The sequence below is a fragment of the Podarcis cretensis genome (genome assembly GCF_951804945.1).
Source record: "Podarcis cretensis genome assembly, chromosome: 5".
Classification (NCBI taxonomy): domain Eukaryota; kingdom Metazoa; phylum Chordata; class Lepidosauria; order Squamata; family Lacertidae; genus Podarcis; species Podarcis cretensis.
In genome coordinates, this window is record NC_137174.1 from 38,608,444 (window position 1) to 38,636,187 (window position 27,744).

At 40.5% G+C, this 27,744-nt stretch overlaps 1 protein-coding gene and 1 long non-coding RNA gene across 5 annotated transcripts; one reads left to right on the forward strand and one right to left on the reverse strand.

The window, feature by feature from the left end:
* Positions 1-1,232: 1,232 nt before the first annotated feature.
* Positions 1,233-1,954, forward strand: LOC307217483. The gene is made up of 2 exons (XR_013839609.1): positions 1,233-1,321; positions 1,383-1,954. It is a non-coding gene; the product is annotated as an uncharacterized lncRNA (long non-coding RNA).
* LOC307217481 (uncharacterized protein) lies at positions 1,724-27,589 on the reverse strand. Of its 4 annotated transcripts, XM_079978661.1 has the most exons (13): positions 27,468-27,555; positions 26,460-26,540; positions 21,116-21,171; positions 15,349-15,424; positions 14,096-14,227; positions 13,016-13,139; positions 11,696-11,756; positions 11,560-11,606; positions 7,776-7,851; positions 6,477-6,578; positions 5,320-6,144; positions 4,784-4,864; positions 1,724-2,390 (listed from the first exon to the last, which is right to left on the reverse strand). In XM_079978661.1, exons 4-13 carry the CDS (start codon positions 15,355-15,357, stop codon positions 2,075-2,077), a joined length of 1,773 nt encoding a protein of 590 aa, XP_079834787.1. In that variant the 5' UTR covers positions 15,358-15,424; positions 21,116-21,171; positions 26,460-26,540; positions 27,468-27,555; the 3' UTR covers positions 1,724-2,074. The 4 variants fall into 4 exon arrangements, with proteins under 4 accessions (XP_079834787.1, XP_079834785.1, XP_079834786.1 ...); XM_079978659.1 differs by lacking the exon at positions 21,116-21,171 and having other exon boundaries at positions 27,468-27,589; XM_079978660.1 differs by lacking the exons at positions 4,784-4,864; positions 21,116-21,171 and having other exon boundaries at positions 27,468-27,589.
* Between the last annotated feature and the right edge of the window lie 155 nt (positions 27,590-27,744).

Sequence of the window (27,744 nt, forward strand, 5' to 3'; positions counted from 1 at the left end):
AGGAAAATCTCAATTCATTCACCAGTCAGATATGAAATGCACAATGATTTTGTCCAAGTCAGGTTTAAACACTGAGAGTGTGAGGATAAAGTGGAAAACCTGCTCGTAAAAGACCCTTGGAAGAAAAAAAGACATCCTGTCAAGTAACCTGGTCCTGAGTTATTCAGCCTTACATGTTAGTACCAATACCTTAAATCTGGCCAAGTAGCAGATTGGTAGCCAGTATAAATCCTGCAGGCAAGGCGATATATGCTGGTAGCGGTTTGCCCCCACAAGCAACTGAGCTTTATGAATCATGGTGTTTTTCGTCCCAGCAAAAAACACCCAAGAGTCTCTTCAAGTGCATGCTTGCTTACTTACTTACCATCACAGGAACGAGTAGCAGCTAAGGCTGTGGACGGACCTCTCAATCCAATCTGTGGTCCCAGATTGGGTCAATTTGCTTTCTGCTGCCCCGTCCCTCCCCAAATCTGTCCCCAAAGCAATTCGTTGGTGGGGTTTAGGATTTTTAAATCCCTATTTTAACACAAAGTTTAATTTAATTTAATAAACAAATAGTCCTGTAGTCTTGATACTGATCTTGCTTCTAGACTCTAGTTTTGGCTTTTTTGAGATACTGCTTATAGTAGTACTTAAAAATCCTCCAAAAGAATGACAGGAGAAAAATGATGAATGCCTCCAATGGCAGTGAGGACTCTACACAGCTATCTATCTTCAAGCCTGAAATTCCTTTACCTGTTTGTAATATACAACACGGAATTGAAATTCAACATTGAAGGGCACCTGCTGCTGAGATTACATGGGCAGGATACCAATAGAGTACAAGTCCTCAAGTTTACAATTTTTCTCAGTGGGTAGGTTCCCTTGCTGTCACGCTTTTAAAATAGGAAAAACAGTGGTACCTTGGGTTACGAACAGCCTCATTAACAAACTTTTTGGATTATGAACACTTCAAGCCCGGAAATGAGTGTTCCGGGTTGCGGGTTTTTTTCTGTGGTATATGAACGTACTCTGGGGGTGCACTTCCGTTTTGAGTGCCACACTTCTGTTGTCCGGCAGCAGAGAGGGGTCGTCACGGCTTTTGCCGCAGCTGTGAGTGAGGGCAGCTGCACACCTGCTAGCTATCTGGTTGGTGGGCGCGCAGCTCCCCCCCCATGCTGCTGCGGGAGACGCATGCTCTAGGGAGCATTTCCCACAGCAGCGTGGGGGGTGGGGGTAGATCTGTGTGAATCCAAGTTCAGCTACTGATTGATTGACTGATTGTGTGACTGCGGAAATGGATAAAAGTCCCCCATCCAAACAATGACTATCATCAGTGCAAGTAATAATTTTTTGTAATTTTTATTTTTATCATCTACAATACTGTTTTATTTATTTTATAGTACAGTACATTGATTATTGCTTTCATTTTATGGATCAATGGTCTTGTTAGATAGTAAAATTCATGTTAAATTGCTGATTTAGGGGTTGTTTTTAAAAGTCTGGAACGGATTAATCCATTTTGCATTACTTTCTATGGGAAAGCGTGCCTTGGTTTAAGAACGCTTTGGTTTAAGAACAGACTTCCGGAACTGATTAAGTTCATAAACCAAGGTACCACGGTACTGAGAAATTCAAATTGCTACCATCAAATGAATTGACCACATTACCATAACTCTTTTATTTTCATTTTTTGCAATGTATTTCCTTTCAAATTCATAGTAAAAGTTTATTGAGAGCAGTCTTTGTCTTTAAATTATTTTATTACACATTTTGTAAGTTGAAGCAATATATGTACATTTCAAAATAGGGGAAGTGAGAAGAACACAGCTTCTGTGGTGCTGTAAGCTGCGGTCTTCCAATTTCACTATAGGTAACCACTATTTTATTTTACAGAAGTTGAACATTTGTCTCCACATACACGTAACAAATGTACCACTATCTACATGTAAAAAACCCCAAACATTTGTGGAAACTAGTCTTACTACTGATACAAGTACTGTAATTTTTAAAGATATGCTTCTTCAGTTTGAGAAAAGGTTTGGTCCCCACACAAGGGGTAATAGGTAAACATGCATGGCCACACATACTTGGCTCATTTCCAAATCTGGTGCTGTTTTGGAGGTAAATCATAGTGTGATCTATCTTCGTCTTCAGATGCATAGTCTAAAGGCAAACCATAATTGTAATCTATTGTTACTACAGGCAATCTTTGCCTTTGCTCTGTCTCCCTTGTAATTTTATGTTGAAGTTCCCTTCCATGCTCCACTGAAACTGAACTAACTTTCTGTTGCACGGATGAAGAGTGATGTACTGGCTGTGAGGGATATGGTGCAAATATGGTTTTTCTTCCTTTGTTAATTTCATCATTAGAAGGGCGGCTTCTCCTGAAATCTTCAGGGCAATCAGGTCTATAATGTGAAAACAATTATTAATTGTAAACTTCTTCAACTGATCAGGCAGTTATCAAAGACAGGAGAGACAAGCATAAAAGGTTGCACTTTACAAAAAGAGCTATGAATTGCTCATTGAAACATAAGTAATATGCATTATTTTCCTGAATACTTCCTTTCTTTGGAAAGGAACCTGTCAAATTAAAAATGCAAAAGGTGTACTCCTCCAAGTGATGATAATGAAATTCCCTCCTAAAAGCTTTTTAGTTTCAATACATTTCACTGGAAAATGTTACCAGTATAGGTCCCAATGCATAGGAAGATTCATACCTGCACACAAGGCTCAGCCTCTACTCAAGAAGAGATTTCAGGCGTCTCTTCTGAAATATGATCCACGTACACAGTGAGATGATCATGCTATGTGAGAACAAGAAGTCTCGTGCATGCTGAGACCCTTGTGTATATCCACCCCACTCAGAATTTTGGACTGTGGTGACATAATACAGCATTAGTGTTTTGAAGTGTGATACAGAGCAATCTAAAGCCTCTTTGTGCTGGTCTGGAGGTGTGGTTCGTTGGACCGAGTGGAGGTATTGCTCCAACAGCCTCCCGCTACCTGTGGAGTGATGCCAGCATCACAATGTCAGTGCAGACCTTCTCTTTTTGCCTGCCAAACAGGCAGATGTGAGGCCTACCGGTGGGATCCCCACCCCACTGATAAATAGCCCCAAAGTAGAGAGCTCTGAGGGCAGGTCGATGCAGAGATCTGCCTGCCCCTACTTTCTGTCCCGGCCACCATGAATGGCAGGGCTGCAGATGTAGTAGTGGCCCTGCCAGTCTGTTCAGCCCCACCCGACTGGGTTAGGATTTCCCCCCCTTTATTGCTTCCCCTTCTGTCTTCCGCTGAGACTGTCAAATATCTTCCTAAGAATATGATCAAACACATTGTCTCAACAGGAATATCCCCAAACACAAATACTTAATTATTTTGCTGCTTCATCCCAGTGTAAATTACTTTAGCTTATAATGAATTGTTGCAATCGAAAATGGTTATTTCCTGACTTCCTGCTGTATAAATAATAATATACGGTAGGTTACATGTTATAATATACAGGGACGCGGGTGGCGCTGTGGGTTAAACCACAGAGCCTAGGACTTGCCGACCAGAAGGTTGGCGGTTCAGATCCCTGCGACAGGGTGAGCTCCCGTTGCTTGGTCCCTGCTCCTGCCAAAGTAGCGGTTCGAAAGCACATCAAAGTGCAAGTAGATAAATAGGTACCGCTCCGGCGGGAAGATAAACGGCGTTTCCGTGCACTGCTCTGGTTCGCCAGAAGCGGCTTAGTCCTGCTGGCTACATGACCCGGAAGCTGTACGCCGGCTCCCTCGGCCAATAAAGCGAGGTGAGCGCCACAACCCCCAAGTCGCTCACAACTGGATCTAATGGTCAGGGGTCCCTTTACCTTTACTTTACATGCTATATATCACACAGGCAGAGAAACAGGTTTGTGGTCAGCACCATGAATCCACACCACACTGACCAGATATCTACCCTAAGGATCAGTGACTTCAGGCCTTCTCTACTAAGGCCTCATTTGATGTGATGATGTGATTTCCTTTAAAGCCATACGACTTTTAGAACTATATTGCTTTCACTGCCACTTGATCCTGATAAGCCATCCAAATTTTAAGAGGGCATCATTAAAAAGAAATAAATGAAAACTTCTTTAGGGCTACAATTCTGAGTCCAATTATACCCAGTAAAATTAATGTTATCTGGAGCCACAATGCTACCTATCTCCTACCCACAGTTAAGATACTAGGAAACCAGCTGCAGGATTCTCTCCAAACCCTCCTCTGTTGGATGCACACACTACTCCACTACCTTAACTACAAAAGGGACACATTAGAACTGACCCCCAACCATATCCAATTCTAACCAGGATTTCCAGTTAAGCATAATTTGAAGCCAGAGTTTGATCTTGATCAAAATCCTTTTTAGACTGGAACCGATGAATTAGTTTGTGCTGTTGTATCGCTTAACAGCAGCCATGGTGGGAGAAAGGAACTGAGAAGAGGGTGGAGGAGATGTAGGGTGTGATTTCAGAGACTGCTCCTAATTATAGCTAAGAGGGAACCAAAAGTTGTACCTGCTCCAGCCTCTAAAGAAAAATCTTTATTTTCAAAGCTGAGTTCCTCAAGAATGAAGTAATTCTATGAAAGGATGTATTATGTCCACAGGAAACTGTCTTGTTGCAAAAACAAAGCAGGCGTATGTATATTATTAGAAAATGTCAATCTTTTAGTTCATATTTTTGAATGTGAATCAGTTTTTATTTAGTTTATATTTTTGAATGTGAATCAGTGACATGCTCTGCATAAATGCCATGACATGCCATGACAAATGCCTTTACCTGCAATCTCTATTATAATCATTTTCTCTGTGAAGTAAAGGAGATTCTGTGAAGTTCTCATGAGAAAGAAAAGGATGACCTCTATAAGGAGCAAAACGGACATATTAAAAAAGTGGAAAGTAAGAAGAAATCTGAGTATAAATAATATATATAATAATTGGCATGACATTAAAAATATATATGGAATATGAAGTTTATACAGTCAGAAAGTTAATTGTATAAGGAGCTTAAAGAAAAACAGTATTTTCACCAGTATTCGTGTTTTCAATTCCATAAATACAATAAACTATCAAAACTATAATTTGCTAATCTGGCTAGGTTACAGAATTCCACTGTAGATGGGAATATCAAAAATAGCCAGGATATCAGGCTCCTTGACCTCAGAAATCTTAAATCTAGCAGTACATAAACGGAAAAGGAGTCTTCCTAACTGCTTTGTACTGTTCTTCCGTTGTATTAGTTAATAGCAGCTACTGTCAAACACAGGAAACTGATCTAGAGAGATGTATACTCTGAGCTAGTAGGGTAATTCTTACCTTTCTAAATATCCTTCACATGGCACATCATCTTGGGGCATGTGGTCATTAAAAGGTCCCCTATTTCGAAAACCTTTCAGTTGTGTTTCCTCAGCGACATCACTGTAAGACTGATCACCATGAAAACGTCTACATCTTGATCCAGAACTTCTATCATCAAAATCTTCTAGTGGCACCTCTCTTTGTAAGTCATCGATGTGATGCTGGTGGTCGGGGAAAGGTGCCATTCTTTGTCCGTGGCCCCTACTAACAAACTCAAAGTCTCCTACTGGTGGCTGCATATCATCATGAGGGGGACAGTCATGAAAACGTCTAACTCTTTGCAGAGATCTCTTGTGGAATGTTAGGTCTTTTAACTGCACATGTGGTTGAAAGCCATCATTAGACTGCGGTTCATAAAATGGTCTCCTCCTTTCCACATGGCCCTCCTCAACCTCCATATCTAGCAGCATACTTCTGAGAACAGGGATGTCAGGAAAATGTATTTGCCTCTGATCACGACCCACATTACTAAGATCTTCTGGTGATGCCCTTCCTGGAAAGTCATCAGAAAACTGATCATGGAAAGGACTCAGCCTATGTTCTGAGCCCCTTAAATCCATCCGGCGCATTTCTTCTTGATAGTCGTCATCATAATACTGGCGGTCAGGGAAATGCCTTTGACTTATTTGTACTAGTGGCTGCAAATCATCTTGAAATTGGTGATCATGATACGGTTTTCGCCGTTGTCCTGGACCTTTGTTAATGAAATCGAACTCTCTCAATTGAACCTGTTCTGGTAATTCATTGTGGCCATAGTCAAAAACTCTTACTCTTTTCTCAGGCCTGTTAAGGAAAGGGTTCTCATTTTAAGAAAGGCAAGTATTGAAATCAGCAGATAAAACCAAAATGTAAAGAAATATCTCATCTCTTAAGAGTATCACACTTACAATTTATATTTTTGGTCATAGTTTTAATGTTTGCATGTCAGTTTTCATTATAGAAGAAATCCTTGAGTGGAATTATTTTGACCTTTACTGCACTTTCCACAATTTAAAACCTAATTATCATTAAATTATGGCTTAATTGTAAGCATTACCATAGAACTATACAGACTTCATTGTTCTGACAATATTTTTCATACTTCTACTTAAGAAAAATGAATTTCTGCAGGTTACCTAGGATACTCTTCATTTGGGAATCTATCAATATGTCCATCAATATCATTTGGTGGCGGTGCAATATCTCCATCAGTATCCCATAAATTCATTCCAAGATTGCTAGAAAATGTCAAAACAGAATGTATTAATTGTTTGCTGAAGTTACTGATGGAAAAATACAAAGCAACATTATAATGAAGAAAGGAGGAAATTTTCAACCATATTTATCGGTTTCACACCTGTATGTAAATATATGTTTATACTTCCACAATGCTAGCTCTTGCTGTACAGTTGTATTTTTATAAGCAAGGGACAGATGTGCTTAATCAGCCTGTAGGACACCAGATTTCATATTAGGATATGTTACTCTTTACTTATCAGTTTATCAGTTTAGTGTATATTCAGAAAGTGAACAAAAAAGTTGTCAGGTTTGCATTTTTTTTTTTTTTTTGTACAGAAATTATCAGTTTAAACTAAATGTAGAGATACTTCCTATTCTATTGAGTCAAGAAGGAAGCTTCTATTGATTCTGGAAGCTTCTCTGTGTGATACAAGCTAGAAGTTTCTAGCTAACAAGCAAGCTTCTATTCTGCATAGAAACAAGCAGAAGGTTCCTGATGTTTGGGTAATTCCTTCAGAGAAGATGAACAGCTGGTTTAAATGGGTTCTGTTATCTCTTTCTGTCAAGGTCATGCTGACAATAATAATAGGCCAGAAGGAGCCTATTTCTTTCCTCTGTTCTTCTTCACTTCCTGTCTCTTTTCTTCTGCTCTGTACATAGTATGCTTAAGCAGTGCTCCCCCCCCCTAAAAAATGTTTAGGGGTACTCTCATTTTCCTAGTCATATTGAAACACTGCCCCTCAATGAGGCCAAACTTAAGATTCACAAAATGTTTAGGGGTAGGTGTACCCCTGTGTCCCCGCAGAAAAAAAGCACTGTGCTTAAGTGTTGAGGTTTTAGTCATATTGTAAGTTTAAATTAAGTCTGCTGCAACTGGATTTCTTATGGTCTGTGATAATCCTGAAATTTATGGATTTGTGACCATAAAGCTCATTTGCCTTCAGTAGTAAAAAGCTCTGATGGATGAACTTGATTGCCTCTGGTCTCTTTTTTGGGAACCCTGCATTGTGTTTAAGTTTTTACTTTGCTAACCATACACTGAGGTCTGCTCTGAATCAATATGGAGCAGAATCCATGAAAAAAGTAACATTTGTTATCACAATCAAAGTCTGAAGAAGGAAACACTGAACTTGTATAGAATCTCCAATAACAGAAATGGAATGTATTTAGCAATGAAAAACTATGTATTTACTTACCTTCTCATTGGTTGTGTTTTGAGATCTGCCAAGTATATTTTCCCATCAATATGGTGACCACGAGCCTCCCCAAAAGCTAAACAGATTTTGCGAACATTAGTTGTGTGGAATACCATTTTGTGAACAGTGGGGGAAACTATTGATAGGGGTTCAAAAACTGCAGTGCATTTCTGTTCTAGGAACAAATTCTGTTATACTTAACATAGGCATTTCTGTTCTTCTCAAGTGAAGGAGGCCAGCTAAGTTGGGGAAATTTCCACGCCATGGGAAAAAGGATGCAGTCTCCTTCTAGAGGTTGCAGGTCCACCCCTACCCCCCCTCCTGATCCCAAGGCAAAGGTAGATGGTTCAAGGATCATTTTAGATCTTTGATGAGATCCCCTATGGATATGATACTTGCTTTGAGGAGAGCCCATTTGCCAAAGTTCCCCATCAGAGGATGCAAAGATATTAATTTTGTAATGACCAGTGATAGCAGAGTTGGCTGCATGCAATTCTGTTCTGAAGTGCTCTGTCACAAAAAGCCACTGAAGTTGATTCCTCAGTGACTGAGTGAGGAGCTATTTCCTCTGGTTTCCATAGGAGCATGAGGCTTGGGTGTAAAGCAGGTACTATTTGATAAAGGCAAGCTCACAATGGGAAAGGTCAGATCAAGCAGCAAAGTCTGGCCAAGGCAGACAAAGTCAAGTCACAGCAGGCACCCTTTGACTGGGAATGACCTTCCTTAGATATTTATAGAGCCATCATGTTTCACATTGAGGACACAGCATCTTGTTCATCACTTTTAAACAGTTCTTCCCTGGGCAGGAATGCAGCTACCACCTTGCTAGCATGTTGGTTGAGAGAATGCATCGTAGTGTTATGACCCCCTCCCCCAGCTTGGAACCTTGCAGTGCATGGTAGAGGAAGAGGTTGAGGTCCCTTCCTCCAGGGGTAGGGGAGCAGTGAGAGGAAGAACCATCAGTTTTCCTGGTCAGAGGACACAGCCCTGTCACCATCCTTGGACTCAGCTGATGAGTCCCCTGCTGGATCTCCTCCCAAGTTAGCAGAAGTCAAACACTACAAAATCAAACAAGGCCCTTCAACAACTCAGACTGCTCCTCCAGGGAGGCACAGCCACATTACAGGCCCTGTCAGCCAATATAAATCTTCACTTGGCTTTCTCCCTGCTAGTATTACCTATATTTTCTCATAGCTACCTTATGTAGGAGAGAGCTTTAGCAGAGCAGGGTTGCTTGGAGCTATCCAAGGTCCTGATTTTCTTCGTCCTCTGCCTTCACCTGACCTTGGGCTTGGCTGGCTTGGCCCATTGCTATTTAAAGGTATGATTGAAGTTTGCTGGGACTATTGTTCTCCCTGCTGCTTTGTGAGTCATCTAGTCCTTCCTTCCTCCCTCCCTTCCTCTTGTGCTAAATTGTAGGAACCCTGCTAGATTGTCTCACAGCCTCTATGTAGGAGTTGACTGGGGATCCGGGAAGGTAGTCCAGAAGGAGACTGCAACCTCACTCTGAAGTGTGGATCCCTCCCCCAACCTATTTGGTTTCATCAACATGAATAATGTTGTTTTAAAACAGCACAGCACAGCACAGCACAGCACAGCACAGCACAGCACAACACAACACAACACAACACAACACGATACGATACGATAATAACTGCATCAGGCTGGTGTTGACATATTATTTGTTCTATAAACTGTTGCCTAGAAGTGTGGTGTGTGAGGGGGAAGACATCTTAGATCTAATTCATTTTTTACTAGAGCCCCAGGTTCTAACAACCAGACTCATGGGCAAAGACACAGAGTTAGAATTAAAGAACAGGGTGCCTCTGAGCATATTCTGAACCTAGGAAGTTGTTGCCAGTATCAGAAGTGAAATTAGATCACAGCACTTTCACACAAAAATTACCTCCTGGTTAGCTTTCTACACTTCTGCTGCATAATTTAGGTGGCAAAATTTGTTTTGTTGATGCCATTGTTAAATAACTGGGAGTCAGAGGGTGCAAACACATTTCCACTTGTGCAACAGGCATTTCCCCTCCTGTCATCCCCTATGCATCCCCCATCATGCCTCCAAAATATGCTCCAGAGGGTTCCCTAAACATCTGGTCCAGAGTCTGAGGCTGCATGGCAGCTGCAGGTGGGAGAAGAGGAAGGGAAAGTCATGCTGTGCTGCCAGAAGACTGTTCTGCTGGTGCCACAGCCGTGTTGGATAAAACCCAGAAACGATTGTGGATCTGAATAACTTAAAAATATACTAGTAGATCACGAACTACCATCTGCCTACCTCTGGCCTAGATAACTTGTATTATGAGGTGACAGACAAATGCAAATAATAAACAAAAAACAAAAACAAAATAAACTCTGATTAACAAATCAAGAGATAGCCTTATCGCAGTGCCTCTTCTTACTAAGACAAATCCTTCCTTCCTTCTTTAACCACAATAAAGCAGTTAATTGACCCCAACATTAACTGCTGTTAAGGTTAATCAGGGTTCTAATTTAACTGTGATCTGGAACTGTAGTTAGAAGGGAGAATTTGACCAAAGAAGGAGAGGAGGTATGAGGTGAGGATGTGTATTTCCAAGGCTGACTCTTGATTTGCCAAGCATGGTTCTCAGAGAGCTAGTACACTGCACTGGTCTAGTGGGTGCTATTTGCCACTGCTGCTATAAGCAGAATATTTTCAATCTCTGAAAAAATAAACTGTGCCCAGCTGCAATATAACAAATCATGGTTTGTCATTATGAAGATGCACAAGCAGGAACCTCTGGTTCACATACTCCACCCTCATCCTTACCTCTTCTCCATCACTTGCATAAGAAAATTGAAAACTTCTGCTTCAGCATTAACCATAGTTCCCTGTTTCATTCACACTCAAGGAACTGTGGTTTGTTTTAACTGTGGTTACTTAAAACTACCGTAATTAGGCTTAAACTCTTATAAAGAAGGATCATCCTTCTTTTTAACTAACCACAGTTGTTTGGGATATTGAGAAAACAACAGCTGGAATAAACTGCAGTTCCCTACTTTTGATGTAACAGGGGCATATGATGACTGTTGAAGCAGAGGTTTTTGACCTATTCCTCATGTACAAAGTAGAAGGTAAAGTGAATATATGAGCCCAAGGATCAGAAAGGCTCGTTCTCGTAACAATGAATTATGGTTTGTCATTTCATTTAACCAATGTCATGGACTCTCACAAAAACAGCTTATTACATCCACCCCACCCCGCTAGGCATGAGAGTTATCCATTTGATGAGCAACTTGATAAAAACCTGAAACTTTGAGTTCTTAGATACACCACTGTGGTCTCTAACATGTCAAGAAATATATATTGAAGTCAGAGGCAGTGGAAGTTGCTGTATCCAGTATCTGTATGGTTCACATCATGGTGATCATGCAAATGAGAACTCCATAAAATAACACATTAAAACAATTTACAGACATTTTACAGACAGGGTCAGGACTGAATTATCATGAGCTAAATTACATAAGCCAAATCACATGAAGAAGGCTCTATTTTCCCTTACACAAGTGTAAAGTTTTCTGTGCACATATGGAGAGATTGTAATTTTGCACTTTTGGTATAGCATCCTGCTGCTCCTATGACCTCCAGGAGAAGTTTTTTTGAGTTGCATAAAACTAAACAAAGACAGGAGGCTGCAAAAGTCTCAGTATGATTGTGGCTTTTGGGGGGCAGCCTTTTGGATCCCAGCTATGGCAACTGATATAACAACATAGTGCATGCAGAACCTTGACTTTTGATCAAGGGGCACACAAATACCTTGGATTGCTGTTTCTGGATCCCAGCCTTCAACGTCAATAAGATATCTAAAGGAATATATGCACAGATGCAGATCACCAAGCAGAACATATCACTCTAGTGAAAATAACTGTTTAATATTTTATATGATACTTACCTACAGATAAGATAACCTGTTCTATTAATTCCATTAGTACAGTGTACTCCTATGAGCTTTGCTATTTAAAAAGCAAAATGAAAATAAAAGAATGTGAATATAAAAATACAGTAAGTGCACAATAAAACAAAGAGGTTTTGCAAAGACTCTTGCTGTTTACAGAACTGGTCCAGTAGTGCATCTTTAATCCCTTAATACTGAATGTATTGGCTCCCACTTAGAGAACCACAAATTTAGCAAATGGCTATTTGCACTCTGCTTCACTTGCAAAACCTCTTCTAAGATGTGATGAAGACTCTGAAAGCTGACAGTCTTGAGCCAACTTCTCCCTCCTTTTCTGCTTAACTAGTAATTAGAACTGTTAGGACTGAGATGGCATCTTAGGTAGTCTGCATGCCATATACATGGAGCAGAATTCACCTAAGGATTTCTCCTTCTGCAATGGGCCTTTCTGCCCCCCCATCACATGAAATTGGCATGGTGGGGGGATCAGGTAAAAAAAGGTAAAGGACCCCTGGATAGTTACGGTAAGTTCAGTCAAAGGCGACTATGGGGTGTGCCGCTCATCTCACTTTTTCAGGCCGAGGGAGCTGGCATTTGTCCACAGATAGCTTTGCAGGTCATGTGGCCAGTATGACTAAACCACTACTGGCACAATGGGATGCCATGACGAGTGCCAGAGCACATGGAAACGTTCTGGGGCAGATCAGGAGAACTCACAGAACAGCATGCAGGGGAGGAGAGGGATGATCATTCCATTCAGCAAGGCAAGCTGCAATGCTTGTGCAAATGGAACATTTGGAAGAGTGTGACATTGAATTCCACCCGAAGAATTGCTTTTGCAGGTCCAAAACTGAATGCAAGGCTTTCCCTGCAGCTTGATCCACACTATGCAGAAATCTGTTAATGCATGTGGATTGACTTTTCTGGACTGAGACAATGATGTGGATGCACATTTTTAACAGGAATTGTTTCTACACAATAGCCGAGATCCAAATAAACACACAAACAGCTTTGCATGCACAAAAGGGCTTTGTATTTGTATTTCTTGAATAGCAGTCTCATGCTGCGTAGCAAACCTCATTTGAAACTGGGCGAAACTACACAATATGTAAAATGCATGTATTTAGTGTCTCTGACTTTTCTTACTGAAAAATACACTGTTAGTAAGGGAGGAAATGGAAACATTGTAAAATTCCAGATTTGTTACATTGGAAAACTGTGAATCCATATTCACAGATTCCAACAGCAATTAGTAAATTATACATATACGGACAAATACTGTCAGTGTTTTACAAAATGAAAATTACTGTTAATTACCATTTTCTGCATTTTCCCATAGGAACTTTCTGACCAATTTTTTGAATTGTAGAATAGTAGAATCATCTGGAACTTCAAATCCAATAGTATAAAGCTTCTTATAGACCACATTTTTAGGCAAATCCTATCAACAAGAAGGTGAACAAACTTGTAGCAAAAAATTGTAATTTAATCACTGCATATCTCTAAGATTGATCCAACTTTTAAAAATTGGCTCTGAATAAAGTTCATTTTGTAGGAGCTGAAAGTGCACAATTATGTCTGGTGAATCATTTTTCAAACGCTCTTGCATCAGTCATAATTACTGTTGGTACAAATCCCCAAACTCAGAAAGGGAATGTGATTGCAACAACTCCAAGCACTTCTGTGTCATCTGTCTTCCTTGCACTGCAATTTATTTATTTATTGCACAAGATCTGACAGGAAACCTGCCCCATAAGATCATATTTGGAGAAAGCCCTATAGAGTTTTAAACATATGACATAGTAACGTGGCTAAGTATCCAGTTTCAAAGGTTAGTCATGGCATCATTATAATCATCTGCCAAAACATAGACAGATGTCAGCTGGAAATATCATCAGAGTGCTTCTCTCCGTTTCCAACATTTTTGGAATTTCATTGTGATAGGCATTTCATAATTTGATTAAAATCAATGAACAGAAAGATCCTGGTTTCAAATTGGCAAATCTTACTCTCATAATCCTGTCACTATGTCTCACTACCAGTCTAAGTGTCTGATGTAACTCAGTCACACTATAATCCACTAAAGCGAATCAGCCCATTGATTCTAATATACTATTGTAATGAAGCCTAAATGCATTCTTGCTCTTTCTCCCTACCTCTACTTCTCTTCCCTTGCTCTGCGGTTTTGAATGCCCTCAGGGGCATGGATCTAATCCTGTTACACGAAGCAAAGCACTGTGCACATAGATGGCAACTATAAATAAATAATTGGCATTCAGAGCTCATCAAGTTCCTCCACTGTTGAATGCTGCATAACACATAGAGAACTGATATGTTTTAAGATCAGCATTAGAAAGTACGCAGCAAAACTTGGAAATACAAATTTACTATTCTTACCTTCACATGATAATATCTTGTTGTATATGTTAAATCTATAATTAAGCCAAGCTCTATATTTAGAGCTTTTATTGCAGCTATCAGATCTTTTGGCGTGAACTTTTGAGTTGGTGTCAGTCGCTGGTTGATTTCCTAGGGTGAAGAAAAAAGTAATTATATATGAGAAAATGTACCTATGGAAATGGAAAAATCTGACTCATAAAACTGAGAATTAGGAAATGAAACAGAAGCATTCAAAAGTAACGGGTAGTTTTGAAGCACAAAAATTCTTTACCTAAAATTAAACAGGAGGCAGAGGTAATATGAAAATTCAGACAGAAGGTTGTTGTCTTGGCTGCTGTAAGGATAATGCTAATTTAGAGCCCAAATGGAATTGCCCTGAATTGAACATGTGGTATTTTGCAACAACCTGAAAAAGTGAAGTTACTGGAACTTCTGCCTGCTTCTTTGGAGAGAAACTGATAAGCAATGTCTAGGTGGAGCAGATCACTGTGGAGTAAACATCTTTTATCTATACAGTTTCACCTTTTGAAGCATCCTTCACGAAACACCTCTTTTGCATCATCTTGAGTAACAATGCTGTTTATCAGATAGTAAATATCAGATAGTTTATCAGATAGTAAACCAAACTTCCCATTCTTGAGCTTGTAAGCAACTCCACCCAGTACAGACAGGCTAAGAAACAGTACTTCTCAATTGGAAGAAAATTCTCTCCTTTATTCACCTTTCTTTTCTTAAGTTCAATTTACATATCACTCCCTTTTCCTCAGCCTTAAGGAGTGAGTAAGCAAGACAAAATTCAATCTGTGTAAATTGAGATTCCTGGAAAAGTGTCATGTGACCCACTGAAAAATATGGAAATGTGTGATGTAGGTGCACATAGGATACAGGTTTGACCTTTGTTCTGGAAAGAAAGTGCTTTCTTTCTTTTAATCTCAGTTAATAAAACTCACAGGCGCAACTGAGCGGCAAACAGGGTTTTTGAGACAAAGGGCCAGTACACAGAACACAATAGAATACCCTGCCCTACAACCATGACAGTCTTGAGCCACATACAAAACACAGAGCAGGGATAGGAGGATACTAAAAGAGAATAGTCTTGTAGTTTAAAGACTATTCTGTTGCTCTTGTCTGATATTGTGCTGAATGGGATTATCCAAAGGGGGATAAGTTAAACACTTAAAATATACCTGAGTTTATGTGTTATGCTTTGTGATTAATATAAATGTATGAAAGCAAAATTGTATACGTACCCCTTTCATGGGTGCTTTGAAAGGAATGAACCGGGTTCCTGCTATAGGTTGTCCAATTGGCGATACATTCCGCCATCTGTTAAGAAAAGGGAAATATGGTTGTATTTAATTTTGCATGCATTGGAAAAATAGTTTTTTTTACAGTGTTTTACAGAAAACGTAAGGACTTCAATCCAGAGATATGTACAAAAAGCAGAAACTTGCTTTCAGAATACTGCACCAATTATATGTTTTGGTGCAGTTGATATTGGTTCTGAATCCAGATGTAATCCTCAGGCCAGTGTTACTGTGCCCCAGAAGCTATGTAGGCAAGCATTTGTGTACACTTCATTTCCAATCCAACATTGTTAAGAAGGCTGATTTCTCCTTTTCTGTAGCGTTGGTCATGCCATTCCAAACAGGTAAGCATGTAATGCTTACTGAAATCTCAGAGCCTGAGCCTGCCCTATTGATTTTAATAGGAGAGAGCTCAAAATTCTCCCATAGAAATGTGCTCATCTTTGATTAGGTTTCTAGAAGGGCAGCTGAATTTGTCTGTCAAAGAACAAATAACAAAAGAATCTTGAGGCACCTTAAAGACTAAGAAATTTATGAAGGCATAAGCCTTTGTGAGCGAGAGTCTGCTTTATCAGATGTATGCTCTCTTCGGTTGCAGGTGGGAAGAGGATTATCAGCAGTGAAATCAGAGAGAAATGAAATTTCAAAATTTACAAAGGACAATTAAATTAGGGTTAGAATGTCTGCAAAAAAACCAGAGTGAACATTCCCCCAAACCATGACAAATGTTAACATAATCAATACTGATGATGAGTTAATTAACATATGTAGTGAGACAGGAAACCATTTTCTCTTGCTATTATTGTGAGATGATAATCAAGTTTTTTGTTGCCAAATAGCACATTTTGCTATACAGTAGTTGTTGTTACTACTATTACTACTACTAATTCCATGGGGCATCTATTACTGCTGCTGCTACTACTACTACTAAATTATTTAGGGACATTTCTATCATTTCTATGTAAAAAGCTCCCAAACCAAACAGAGGTAGTCTAGAATACACTGATATGATTAATGGCATTGAATGCCATTGTGAGATTCCGGAAGGTCAACAGGGCTACACTGTCCCTATCCTACTCCTGCCATAGGTCCAAATCTGGGCTGGAAGCAAGACAAAAACCTGTATCATTTCAAAAGTTTCTTTTTGAAAGCAAAGCTAAAATATACATTACTTAATGTAGCAACATATAGAACTAGAAATGAGGTTGGCATGCTCCAAGCTTAGAATGCATCTTTAGCAATTTTTAAAAATGGGAGTCACTGTGACGTGGCTGTTCCAATGCTATTTCTGGCAGGGTTTGCAGGAAGCAATTGTGAGCTGGTTTAACATGTTTATATCCCAAGCCGTCATCTCTGATATATGAGAAATAACCATTGCTCCAGCAATGTCTGCAATCACTTCCTAAAAACTTTACGAGGCGCATCCATACTGCAGCAGCTTCTATGTTGTTGCCAGTTACATTAGGGGGCTGTTGTGTATTGAGCACATACAGTAAGCGTAAAAACTCATGGGACTCATAGATTTAATTTTGGCTTTTATTTTGTATTTTATATGAGATACCCTATTATGGAACTAGAAAATAGAAATGTTACTTGCAAAAGTAATGGGAAGCCTCTGGCAAAGTGAGAGGTAGGTGAAAAGTATCTCTTGCTACTATGGAAGTCTTTGGCTTCCCACGTTGTGCAAACCAGGTTGCTGCATAGGTAGCCTCAAACTATGGCTTACTGGGACTGCTGGATGTGCAGGCTCCTGCAGCAGAGCTCACAGCTGCTTTGCTCCTCTTAAGTCTTTTTCACACCAACAACATGCTGAGCTAAACCAAGGTTTGGCTTAACGTGTCATCTGAACCCCAGCTCATGATCAAGCTCTTTCCCTGCAAACTATGAGCTGCAGGTAAGAATAAACCATGGCTAAGAGCAAACCTTGGCTACAGTCTGTGGTTAGCAAGGAGAGAGCTTAACCACAAGGCCAGATTTGGACACGCTAAGCCAAATCTTGGCTCAGCATGTCATATGCATCAAAAGGACAGGGGAAGTACACATACTTCTTTGTGCAAAGTAGGCATCTTTTTATTGTGGATATTGTGAGGAATGTTTTTCACATTTGCAGGTGCTAATGCAGGATATGGGGTGGGGATTTGAAAACAGAAGCATGGATAGTGAAGCTATCCTGCAGAAAGCATTATTGCCTGGACACTTAGCCATGTCACATTCATTGTCTCTTGCACTATTATTGGGGATTCAGCATGCAACTGAACATAAAACTCAGCCAAGAGGCCTTCTAGTTTGCTTTTAAAAAATCGGGATTCACAACTATGCTCTTCCATCCTTCATAACCTGTCCCTATATGTATATTCTGCTTATTAAACATACATATGATGTGTATTGAGCGTGGATCTATGTGAAGGTGATTTTGAAAATGTGTATGCAATACATGATGAATCTTAGAAGAGCAGCATTTCCAGGGACCAGGTTCAGGACTTCAGTACCCTAAATAATTCATTGACTATCCTCTCATGAGTAATAGTAGAAAAATTACTCAAAATAAAAAAGCACATTTGCATATTTTGCAATATCACAAGATTCAGCTGTCCATCTTTTCATAAGCCCAAGGGCAGGCATACAAGACCAGTATTTAACCTCCAACTCATTCTTGTTGAACGTGTAAGGCATATTAGCCTCCAACACCAATTTAAAACTGCAAGAAGTGTTTTAGGAATGCGAAGCAAGCAAGAGCAGGCTTAATATAAATTCATGGATGGGGAACCTCAGCCCAAGGGGCTAAATGCAGCCCTTAAGACCTATTTACCTGGCCCACAGAACTCTCCCCTGGCCACACCTCTTACTGGTCCTGCTTCAAACCTTCCTTAAGTATTTTTGCCTGGCTGAAATGTTTTTAAACTCTTGATAGTTATTGGTTGCCTGGATGGACAGAGGTGTGGAAGTGCATCGAAAGGAGTTTACTATACACAATTAAGTTTCACAATTCCAAGTCCACTTCTGAATCTGACTAAGCTCATTGTTTGCCTCTGGCCCCATCTGTTACAAGCATGCTCCTCAAAGGGAATGGGGACTAGGCTGAAAAAGGTTCCTCATTACTGCATAAAGCAATGCAACTATAACCTGTGCTACAACACTTAAGGCTTTGACATAAAGATCTTCTCATCCCTTATATACCAATGACCATCTTATCATAACTGCTCTGCATTCAGATTGGGGCTTCAATGTGGTAGCGCCTACCCTTTAGAACTCCCTCCTATTACATATCAAACAGGTGCCATCTGTACTCTCTTTTCAACAGCTCTTGAAGACTTTCCTTTTTAACATTTTTTCTGAGTGGATATTCCTATCCCTAATATTTTCTGTATGCATTTGAAATTGTTTTCAGATATCCAATTGTTTTATGCAAGTTTTCATTGTATTCTGAAATCACTTCAAGATGCTTCGAAAGAAGCAATTATAACGGGGGGGGATATAGGCCCCCCCCCATATTCAACACTCAATAGTATTGAGTATTGCTCAATAGTAGCAATGGATAGCACAGCCTGTATTTCTTGCTTTATATACATGCTCCCAAAGTATGAACACTTATCGCTATGTCTAACTGTCAATAGCATATTTCCTAAGTTGTACTTAGTGGCACTTGCTTCAAAAATAAATTTATTTTGCTTTAAGCATGATATGGGTTAGTGTGTTGGACTAGGACCTGGGAGACTAGGATTCAAATCCCCACCTCAAGCATGCAGCTCACCAAGTGGATCTGATTGGGTCAGTCACTGTGTCCCAGTCTAACTCATAGGGTCACTTTGAGGATAACATGGGGAGAGAACCATCTAGCCACCTTGAGCTCCTTGAAGGAAAGGTAGGATAAAAATGCAATAATGAAATTATTAATAGGCTGAATAGAAGACAGCTTTGTATGTTGTTAGCCAGCTTTTACTACAGCTGACAAAGAAAGCGCCACATTACCTTCCAACAGTTTGGCAGATTGTTTCCATAGCTTAAAGGTTCTCATCGGTTGCTAGTGGTATGCCAATCCAAACCACAGCTACAGTGGTGCTTTGCAAGACGAAAAGAATCCGTTCCGCGAGTCTCTTCGTCTTGCGGTTTTTTCGTTTTGCGAAGCAAGCCCATTAGCGGATTAGCGCTATTAGCGGCTTAGCGGATCAGCTGATAAGCGGTTTAGCGGTTTAGAAAAAGGGGGGGAAGGGGAAAAAAACCCACAGCAACTCGCAAGACATTTTCGTCTTGCGAAGCAAGCCCATAGGAAATTCGTTTTGCGAAGCACCTCCAAAACGGAAAACCCTTTCATCTAGCAGGTTTTCCGTCTTGCGAGGCATTCGTCTTGCGGGGCACCACTGTATATTGAAAATGATGCTGTTGATAGCAGAAGCAGCAATCCATTCAATGTGTATGTATGTGGCTAGAGAGGTTAGGAATATTGGAAGCTGTCTTATTCAAGGTTGGACCATTGGCTCACATAACTCACTACTGTCTGCACTGATGGACAGTGGCCCTCCAAGGCTACACTATAACACTTTTGTAGTAGGTACTCATTTGGACTCTTTCAGACACAGTGCTTGGTATCCATAACAAAAAAGCAACTCAGTAAAATTTTGTTTTTTAAAAAAGAAAATTTATATACTGCTTAAGCTTTTTTTTTTTAAAGGAAAATGGTAAACATTTCCTTTATTTCAGTAAATGTTTTCTACTGTGTGAGCTTCAGCTTCCATTCTCAAAATGAATTGCCTCAGAGTAGTTTATAAAAAAGTATAGCTGACAGGTGAAATAAACAGACACAGAGGTGGTAGAATTGTTATATTTTATTGTCAGAAATATTGGCTTGTCTGAAATACAAATAAAGTAAGATTGTGGGGCTTTTTTCAGATTAATTCAAAGATTGTATGGAGTAATTTCAAGGTTTACGTATGTAACCACTTAATGAAGATAAAATAAGCAAGCGTTATCTGCTGCCACATAGTGATGCAACACATTTGTTCATTGACCAAAGTATACTTACCATCTTTGAACACTAAAACTCTTATCGTAGGGACAGGCTTTCATTCTCTGTTTGTATAGCTATCCATCTACCCAAACTGGACTGGAATCCAGCAAGCAGTACTGAATTCAAACAGCGTGCCAAACCACTGATTACAATTCAAATTTGCAGCTTGAGTTTCCAACAAGGAAATGAGTTAATATTTAAATTCTGCTTTAACCAAGCAGTATGATATTTGATAAAAGCAAGACTCAAAGACTTATTCGTTTGTCTTAAGATTCTTTTATCAGTGAACCTTGCCTCAGAAGTATGCATGCAAGTATCCTATGAAGTCTTTTTTATTACTAAACATGTTTAAAATTTATGAATGTTAATTTTTGTTACTGTATTCATTTTATGGTAGTTGCATTCCAAGCAGAAGGCTTTTTGATATTAACCTGCAGTAAATATATCTGAACCACCTCAAATGGTTGAAGAGGCTGCCAAACATATTTTTAAGATACTGGGAGAAGGAGGCAATACTCATGAACCCAAGCTGAAAATGAAACCAATTTTTAAAAACATTTGACTCAATATGTCCTGGGCAAAAACGAGTACGTATCTGCCACCTTTTGGCATACTATAGCGGCCATAAATAATATTACTGCTTGAAATTGCTTCCTTGGTAGCAACAGCCTCATGCAGTGAGCCATTTCATATGTACTGCCTCACCTTGATGGTCAACTCCCACCATTTTGTCTCCACACCAATGCCAAACATTCCAGCTTCTGTGAACATGGAGATAAATGAAATAGTTGAGCCTGATCCTCATAGTGAAGTGATGCATACAAAACATCTCACCACATGGAGGCAGTTTCAGATAAACCAAAACCAAAGCCCTCTCCCCCGTTGAAAATCCTTCATCTGTCATGGACTCTTTACATTCTCCAGGAAAGTGAGGAAGGTCCTTGTCATCCATTATCTTAAAACTGACATGCAGAGCTGAAGTTTTTTTGTTTTAGTTGTTGCTACCTTGCTATACAAGGAAGCATCTGGCAAGAGGAAAAGAGATATCTTCTCAAGTATCATTTCCTGATTAAATACTAGATTGGATGACCCCTTAAGGCAGGCATGTCCAAAGTTAGGCTAAGGGGCCTAATCCAGTCTGCCATTCTATTTAATTTCCTGGGGTAAAATCCTTAAAAAACAAAAAACAAAAAACCACCTCAACAACCTTGGGGTAAACTTCAATTCTAAAAAAAAAGCTCAACAATTTTGGTCGGCCCTCACGCATGTTCACTTCATCAAATCTGGCCCTCTTTGAAAGAAGTTTGGACACCCCTGCCTTAAGGGGGGAACATAATTGATAGTTTTAAACATGATTTGTCTTGTCTTTTTGAAGATTTCTGCCTTTCATGCCACTGAGAGCCATGCATCAAACTGTTAGAATTATGCTGAACATTAAATAGGTGAAAAGCTACTTGATATTATATTACTCTAGGATCAATTAGAACAGGAGTGACTAATCTTTTTCACCCTGAGGGCCACACTAGGGGCTGCCACCCCTCCAAGTTTTGCATGCCAGTAGTGGGTGTGCCCAAAGAACATGTGTACGCTCTCCTACTCAGCTATGCTGGCATACAGTTCACCATAGAGGCAAGCACACATGCAGTAGAGTGAGGTGGAGAGGGACAGACCAGCAGAGGAGGAGTGAAGTTTCCAGCATTCTTTCTTTGCACTTTTTCTTTGCACTCTAGAGCTAGGGTAGGAGGCCTTCCTCCTACCTCAATGCTATAATGGAGATGAAAAGCCAACAGTTTCAAATGTATTTTTACATTCCAAAGCAGCCTTTTCTCTCTTTTGTGCAATGCCACTGCAAGACAACACAGGAAACAGAAAGAAACCTTTCTTCCCATTTCCTGAGCTATAAGGCCTTCTTGCAATTGTATCGCACCAAAGAAGAAGAGGTGCATTTGAAAGCTAAGCTGAGGCAAAGGAGCCCAATTTTTGGAGAGCTGGTGAGGCACCCTACAGCAATAACACTATGCCACCACAGTGGGAGACTTGCCTCATTGCACTCATGCAGTGAAAACTTTGGAATGAAATCCATCTCATGCAGACTTAAGTTGCACTCATCACTTCCTCTAACAAAGAGATCAGGCAGTAAGTGATGGCAGAAATGGAACTAATGAGAAAAAAAGAGAGGGGTACCAGCATGTTCAGTGAAACCCCATAGTTTGCAAAAGTATAAAAAATGTTTTTTTAAAAAAATCCCAAATGGCAAAGCCCTCAATGAGGCCTGAGAATACTCAGTACATATGGAAAGTTGACTGTCAGATGGAGAAAATCAACAGGGGTGAAGGTGGAATTGAGTTTTGTGGAGGAAAACAGAGCAGATGTAATGGTTGTACACAATTCTTCATCTGAGTTAAAAGCTATTTTTTCATAATAGGAAAAAAACTCAGGACTACTTGCAGTGACCCCAATTAACATCTGATTTAATACTTCAAACTGTGTTACAGAAATACACAAAGCGAATAATATTTCAGCAGTCCCTCAAATCATAAGGAATGAAAGGAGAACCACTTAAGCAAATAGCTCAGAGTAAAGAGCTATCTTATAATGCCCTCCTCAAGACTCTAAAATTAAAAAAATTAATAGAAGGAAGGGAAATCTGTCTTTATTCTATTTAGGCAAACTGAAATCGATAATATGTCATCACCTGTTAAAAGAATGATCATGCAAGCACCTGAAATTATGTAAATAAGTGCTTCATTAATAAAAAAATGATTTTTAAATGTTTGCTAGCCTACATGTCTTATGAATAATTGCAAAGTAACATAACATTTAGGGACGCAGGTGGCGCTGTGGGTTAAAGCCTCAGCGCCTAGGGCTTGCCGATCGAAAGGTCGGCGGTTCGAATCTCTGCGGCGGGGTGCGCTCCCGCTGCTCGGTCCCAGCGCCTGCCAACCTAGCAGTTCGAAAGCACCTCTGGGTGCAAGTAGATAAATAGGGACCGCTTACCAGCGGGAAGGTAAACGGCGTTTCCGTGTGCGGCTCTGGCTCGCCAGAGCAGCGATGTCACGCTGGCCACGTGACCCGGAAGTGTCTCCGGACAGCGCTGGCCCCTGGCCTCTTAAGTGAGATGGGCGCACAACCCCAGAGTCTGTCAAGACTGGCCCGTACGGGCAGGGGTACCTTTACTTTACTTTAACATAACATTTTTCATACAGAAGTATAGTTCCTTCTTACAATAGGAAACAAAGACATTTAACTGCACTCACTTTCTATTCCTTATTATTTAGCTGCCTAAAATAACTTAGCTGTTTAAGTTGAATGTATTTTTCCTAATATGAAAGCAGAAAATATTTACCAACCTGAATTGCTTAATTATTTTTTATTAGATTGTTAATATACCTGAAGTATATAATGACAACACATTCCAAGTAATGTGTCTCAGCACTTTGGATAATGTATATTTACCTATATTGTTAGCAAATTCATTATAGGTATAAAAATTAACACAAAATAAAATAGAATAACAATGTGCAATTTGAAATAGTCCAGCTATAGTGTGCAATTAAAGGAGGACGTAAAAACTGGAACCTTCAACTTACTGTGAAAGTTATCAGCATTTTTTTCTATAGTAAAATATGCCTTCTATGCTGTAGGACCGAATCATATTGGGAAGGTAAATCTATTTCTGCATTATTTCCCTTTAATTAAAATATTTATACACCTCTTTTCATCAATAATTTCAAATCAGTGTACAAAAAAATAAAAACAAGTAATACAACAGACACAGAAAGCAGCAGCAGATAAAAGCACAATTAAGTCATATAATATAGCAATCCTATACAGTACTCTCTTACTGAAGGGGAAGTTCCACTGAACTTCATTCTCAATAGACATACATATTTAGAATAGAAAAATTCTTTTAAATGAGTAAATACAAAATGTTTTTGTCCGGTGCCTAAAAGATAGCAATGGTGGCATCAGGTATACTACCCTGGGGACGCATTCTATAGCCAAGACAAAAGATGTCCTTGCCCTTATTGTAACAAATACAATCTCTGATATTTGGTATTTGAAAGAGAGCATCAGTGAAAGACCCTCTGACTTGGGAGGAAACCGACTGATATGCATTTTATGTTTTTGATCTGCTTTATGCATTTACATCTGGCTTTGGACCAGAGATAGGATCTTTTCATTGGTGTGCCCCAGATGTGTAACTTCACAATGTTTTTGGCACTGGGAACTGCCATACCTCTCCCTATTTTAAAATGTTGCTTCTATTCTTACTGATCCTCTTTATTGGTGTTGTTTTTGCTTTTATGTTAATGTTCAATTTTAAATCATTGGAAACTTCCACTGAGAGGCGAGATGGAAACCTTTTAAAAACTGAAAACCCCCAGCACTGTCTTCTTAGCAAAGGCAGCCCAATGTCCATTCTTTATATAATCCTTTCAACCAATTTATCACAGATTTTTTCATATACCCCCTCACCAAGGATCTACTAGCCAAGAGGTATCTGGGCTGCTATAGTCTGTGTGTACTACAACTCTAGTGCTGGTATTTGTATGGGTGTATTGTGAAGGCATAGAGAACGGCAACGACATAGAAGAACAAATGAGAGATGGCAGGTTGTGTAACAGCTCCTTAAATGAACAGCTGCTGCCAGTAAACTCAGCCAGTAATGAATTCCATTCTAGCAGCATATACTAAGATGGCTAATATAACTGTCAACAACACAGACAGCTCAGTGCACAGAGGCTGTAATGTGCAGCTGCAATTGTATAGTAACTTCAGTACTGAAAACTTTTCTGTGCCTAGTTCAGTGCACAATTGTGATAGTCATGCATCGCTTCTCATAGTATGTTACCAAGCTGGAAGAGGTGAAGTCCTGCTGGTTAGCAGCTACACACTGAAGAAGTTGTGACGATTGGCCTCTAGACAAAAAAATCAAGCTCTACTATGCTTCCAGTTCTAGCCTAAAAGATAATGTACCAATCTTGCAACTACAGTTCACTTTTATTTGCACTATTTTAATTGGTACCTAACTTCCCAATAATTCCTTACAATGTTAAGCTTTTGTTCTCAATGCAGAATTCCAACCAAGTTATCCTTCTATTGAGGGTTGGACTACCAAGTTGATCTGTTTATTAAAATCAATGCATGTTTCAACTGTCTGTTAAATGCATACTCAATTTATGTTGGTAATTTAATGCCAGGTTACAAGAGTGTACAAGAGCAGGAGGCAACAGAGGAAGACGCAGAACAATTCAAACTAAAAAATATGTCATAACCACAAACTTTGCTTTCGAATTGCTGCAACAGTACTCCTTTAGAAATAATACTGCTTAGCAATATTGTTTCTATGTTTAATTTTCTAATGTCACTTCCTGAATTACTTCAATTTTATCTTGATATTTGGATAGCTTTATCAAACTAATCTCTACATTTTAAAAGCACTTTTCCATAGAAAAGTTGTATTATGTTTTAAGAGAGTTCTGGGGTATTTTGGCATGTCACAAAAGTGGAGAAAAATTGGGACCTTAGGGGCTAAATGTGATGAAGGAAAGCAATTATTGTTTAATAACTGTTAGACAATTATGCAAGTCAATGCTGACAATCCTACTGTTAAATATAACCACACTTGAATAATACTTTGGTAAAGTTGGGCTTATGTAAATAGCCCGTGCTTAGTCAAGTAGCATATGTTTCTGCATGTCATGTAATTAATAAAAACCACATTTATGACATGGTGATGTGGTATTATTCTGCCATGTCACAGAACTGAAATGTTAAGAACGTAGTTCCCATTAATTCCTCTTTGCACACATTTGAGGATCAAGAGAGAAGAAACAGGAGCCATCTATGGCTGATGGAGGAGCATTCACAAACACGGTGGGATAAAATACTTACCTGGGGGACGGTAAGCTGTGACTTCATGTTGCTGCAAATACTTACCTTAGCTTATGGTAGATGGCAAAGATGGTGCTGCAGCAAGAGAGAACAGGTGGGGCTGTCAGAGCTCCCTTCCCCTCTCTCCATGTAATATTTATCGGATACTTACCCAGCGGGAATACTATTCTTCTTAACCATGGTGAAAGCAGGAGTGGACAAGAGTGCGAGGCAGCAGGGAAAATGGGCAGCACTGCAGCAAATGAGAGAGAACCGCGCCGTTAACCCGGTGCCAGTCTCTTCCTCCAAATCTCACAGAGCTGAGAGCCCTCAAAGGCCTATGTCGGATGCAATGGTGGTAGCTCACCAGCCATGCATAAAGCAAGGGAGCAGAAGGTCTAGCTTTTGTTGCCAAAGAGGAGAGCTGAACCCTCACCCAGCACTTCTCTCTCCACAGTCCAGCCCCATACCACCACACCAACCTTACTTTGAACACAGGAGAGCACAGGAGGGGGGCGGGTCAGACTGCAGGGAGATAAACGGGGGGAGGGTCCCAATAAACCCAGTTTGCTTCCAAAACCAGACCCTTGCCCCCTCTCTACTGGGGCACCTGGGAAAGAAGAGCCTGATCGACAAACAAACACCCCTCACCGTTTGCTTGCACCGTTTCCACTCGAGGAGGTGGAAATGAGTGCGTGGGGGGTTTAGAGGAATTAGCAGCTGGTCGGCTAGTGAGTTGTTGTTGTTTTGCAAGGCGCGGAGATAGAGCTGAACCTCTCAGCCCCCCTAAACAGCCGCCCGGCAAAGCACCTCCATTTTCCAGGAAGCAAATCTGGCGGAAGAGAACGAAGCTGCCTCGCTGGAAGCTTGGAGGAAGAAGAGCTGCCCGACCAACCTGCCGCGGGGCGAGGGGGGGGCAGGTTTCTGCTTCCCCTCCCCCCGAAGCGTGGTGGGGAGAAAAGGGGGCGCCACAGACTCCATAGGAAGCCCCGGCTCCCCGGCGACGGACACCAAGGTTGGGGACCTCGGCGCCGGGCCCCAAACAAGAGGGGCGTGTAAACTATCTGCGCACCGAAGCCTTCGGGCCCAGAAATCAACCGAGCTGCGGCGTGGCCTTCACCAGGCCTCGCAAGAGGACCGGCGGCGACGGCGGCAAAAGCGGGTGGGCGGCTGCTCGTACCCTCAGAAACGCGTTTTCCTCTCTCCAGAGAGAAGCGAGCGGACCCAGCGACGGGGAAGGCGTCCCCCTTCACGCTCCGGCACTGCGCATGCTCAGCGGCCGGTCAGAGCAGCGAGCGCATGCCCAGCGGCCGGCGGCGCTCATTAGAGCGCATGCTCTGTTGGCAGTTTTAGGGGAGGACGCTTCATTTTCTGGCTGGATGACGAGCGGGGCGGGATGGAGGGAGGTGGTGCGCGTGCTTGTTTCGCTAACGGTAGAAAGGTTACGGTTATAGCCA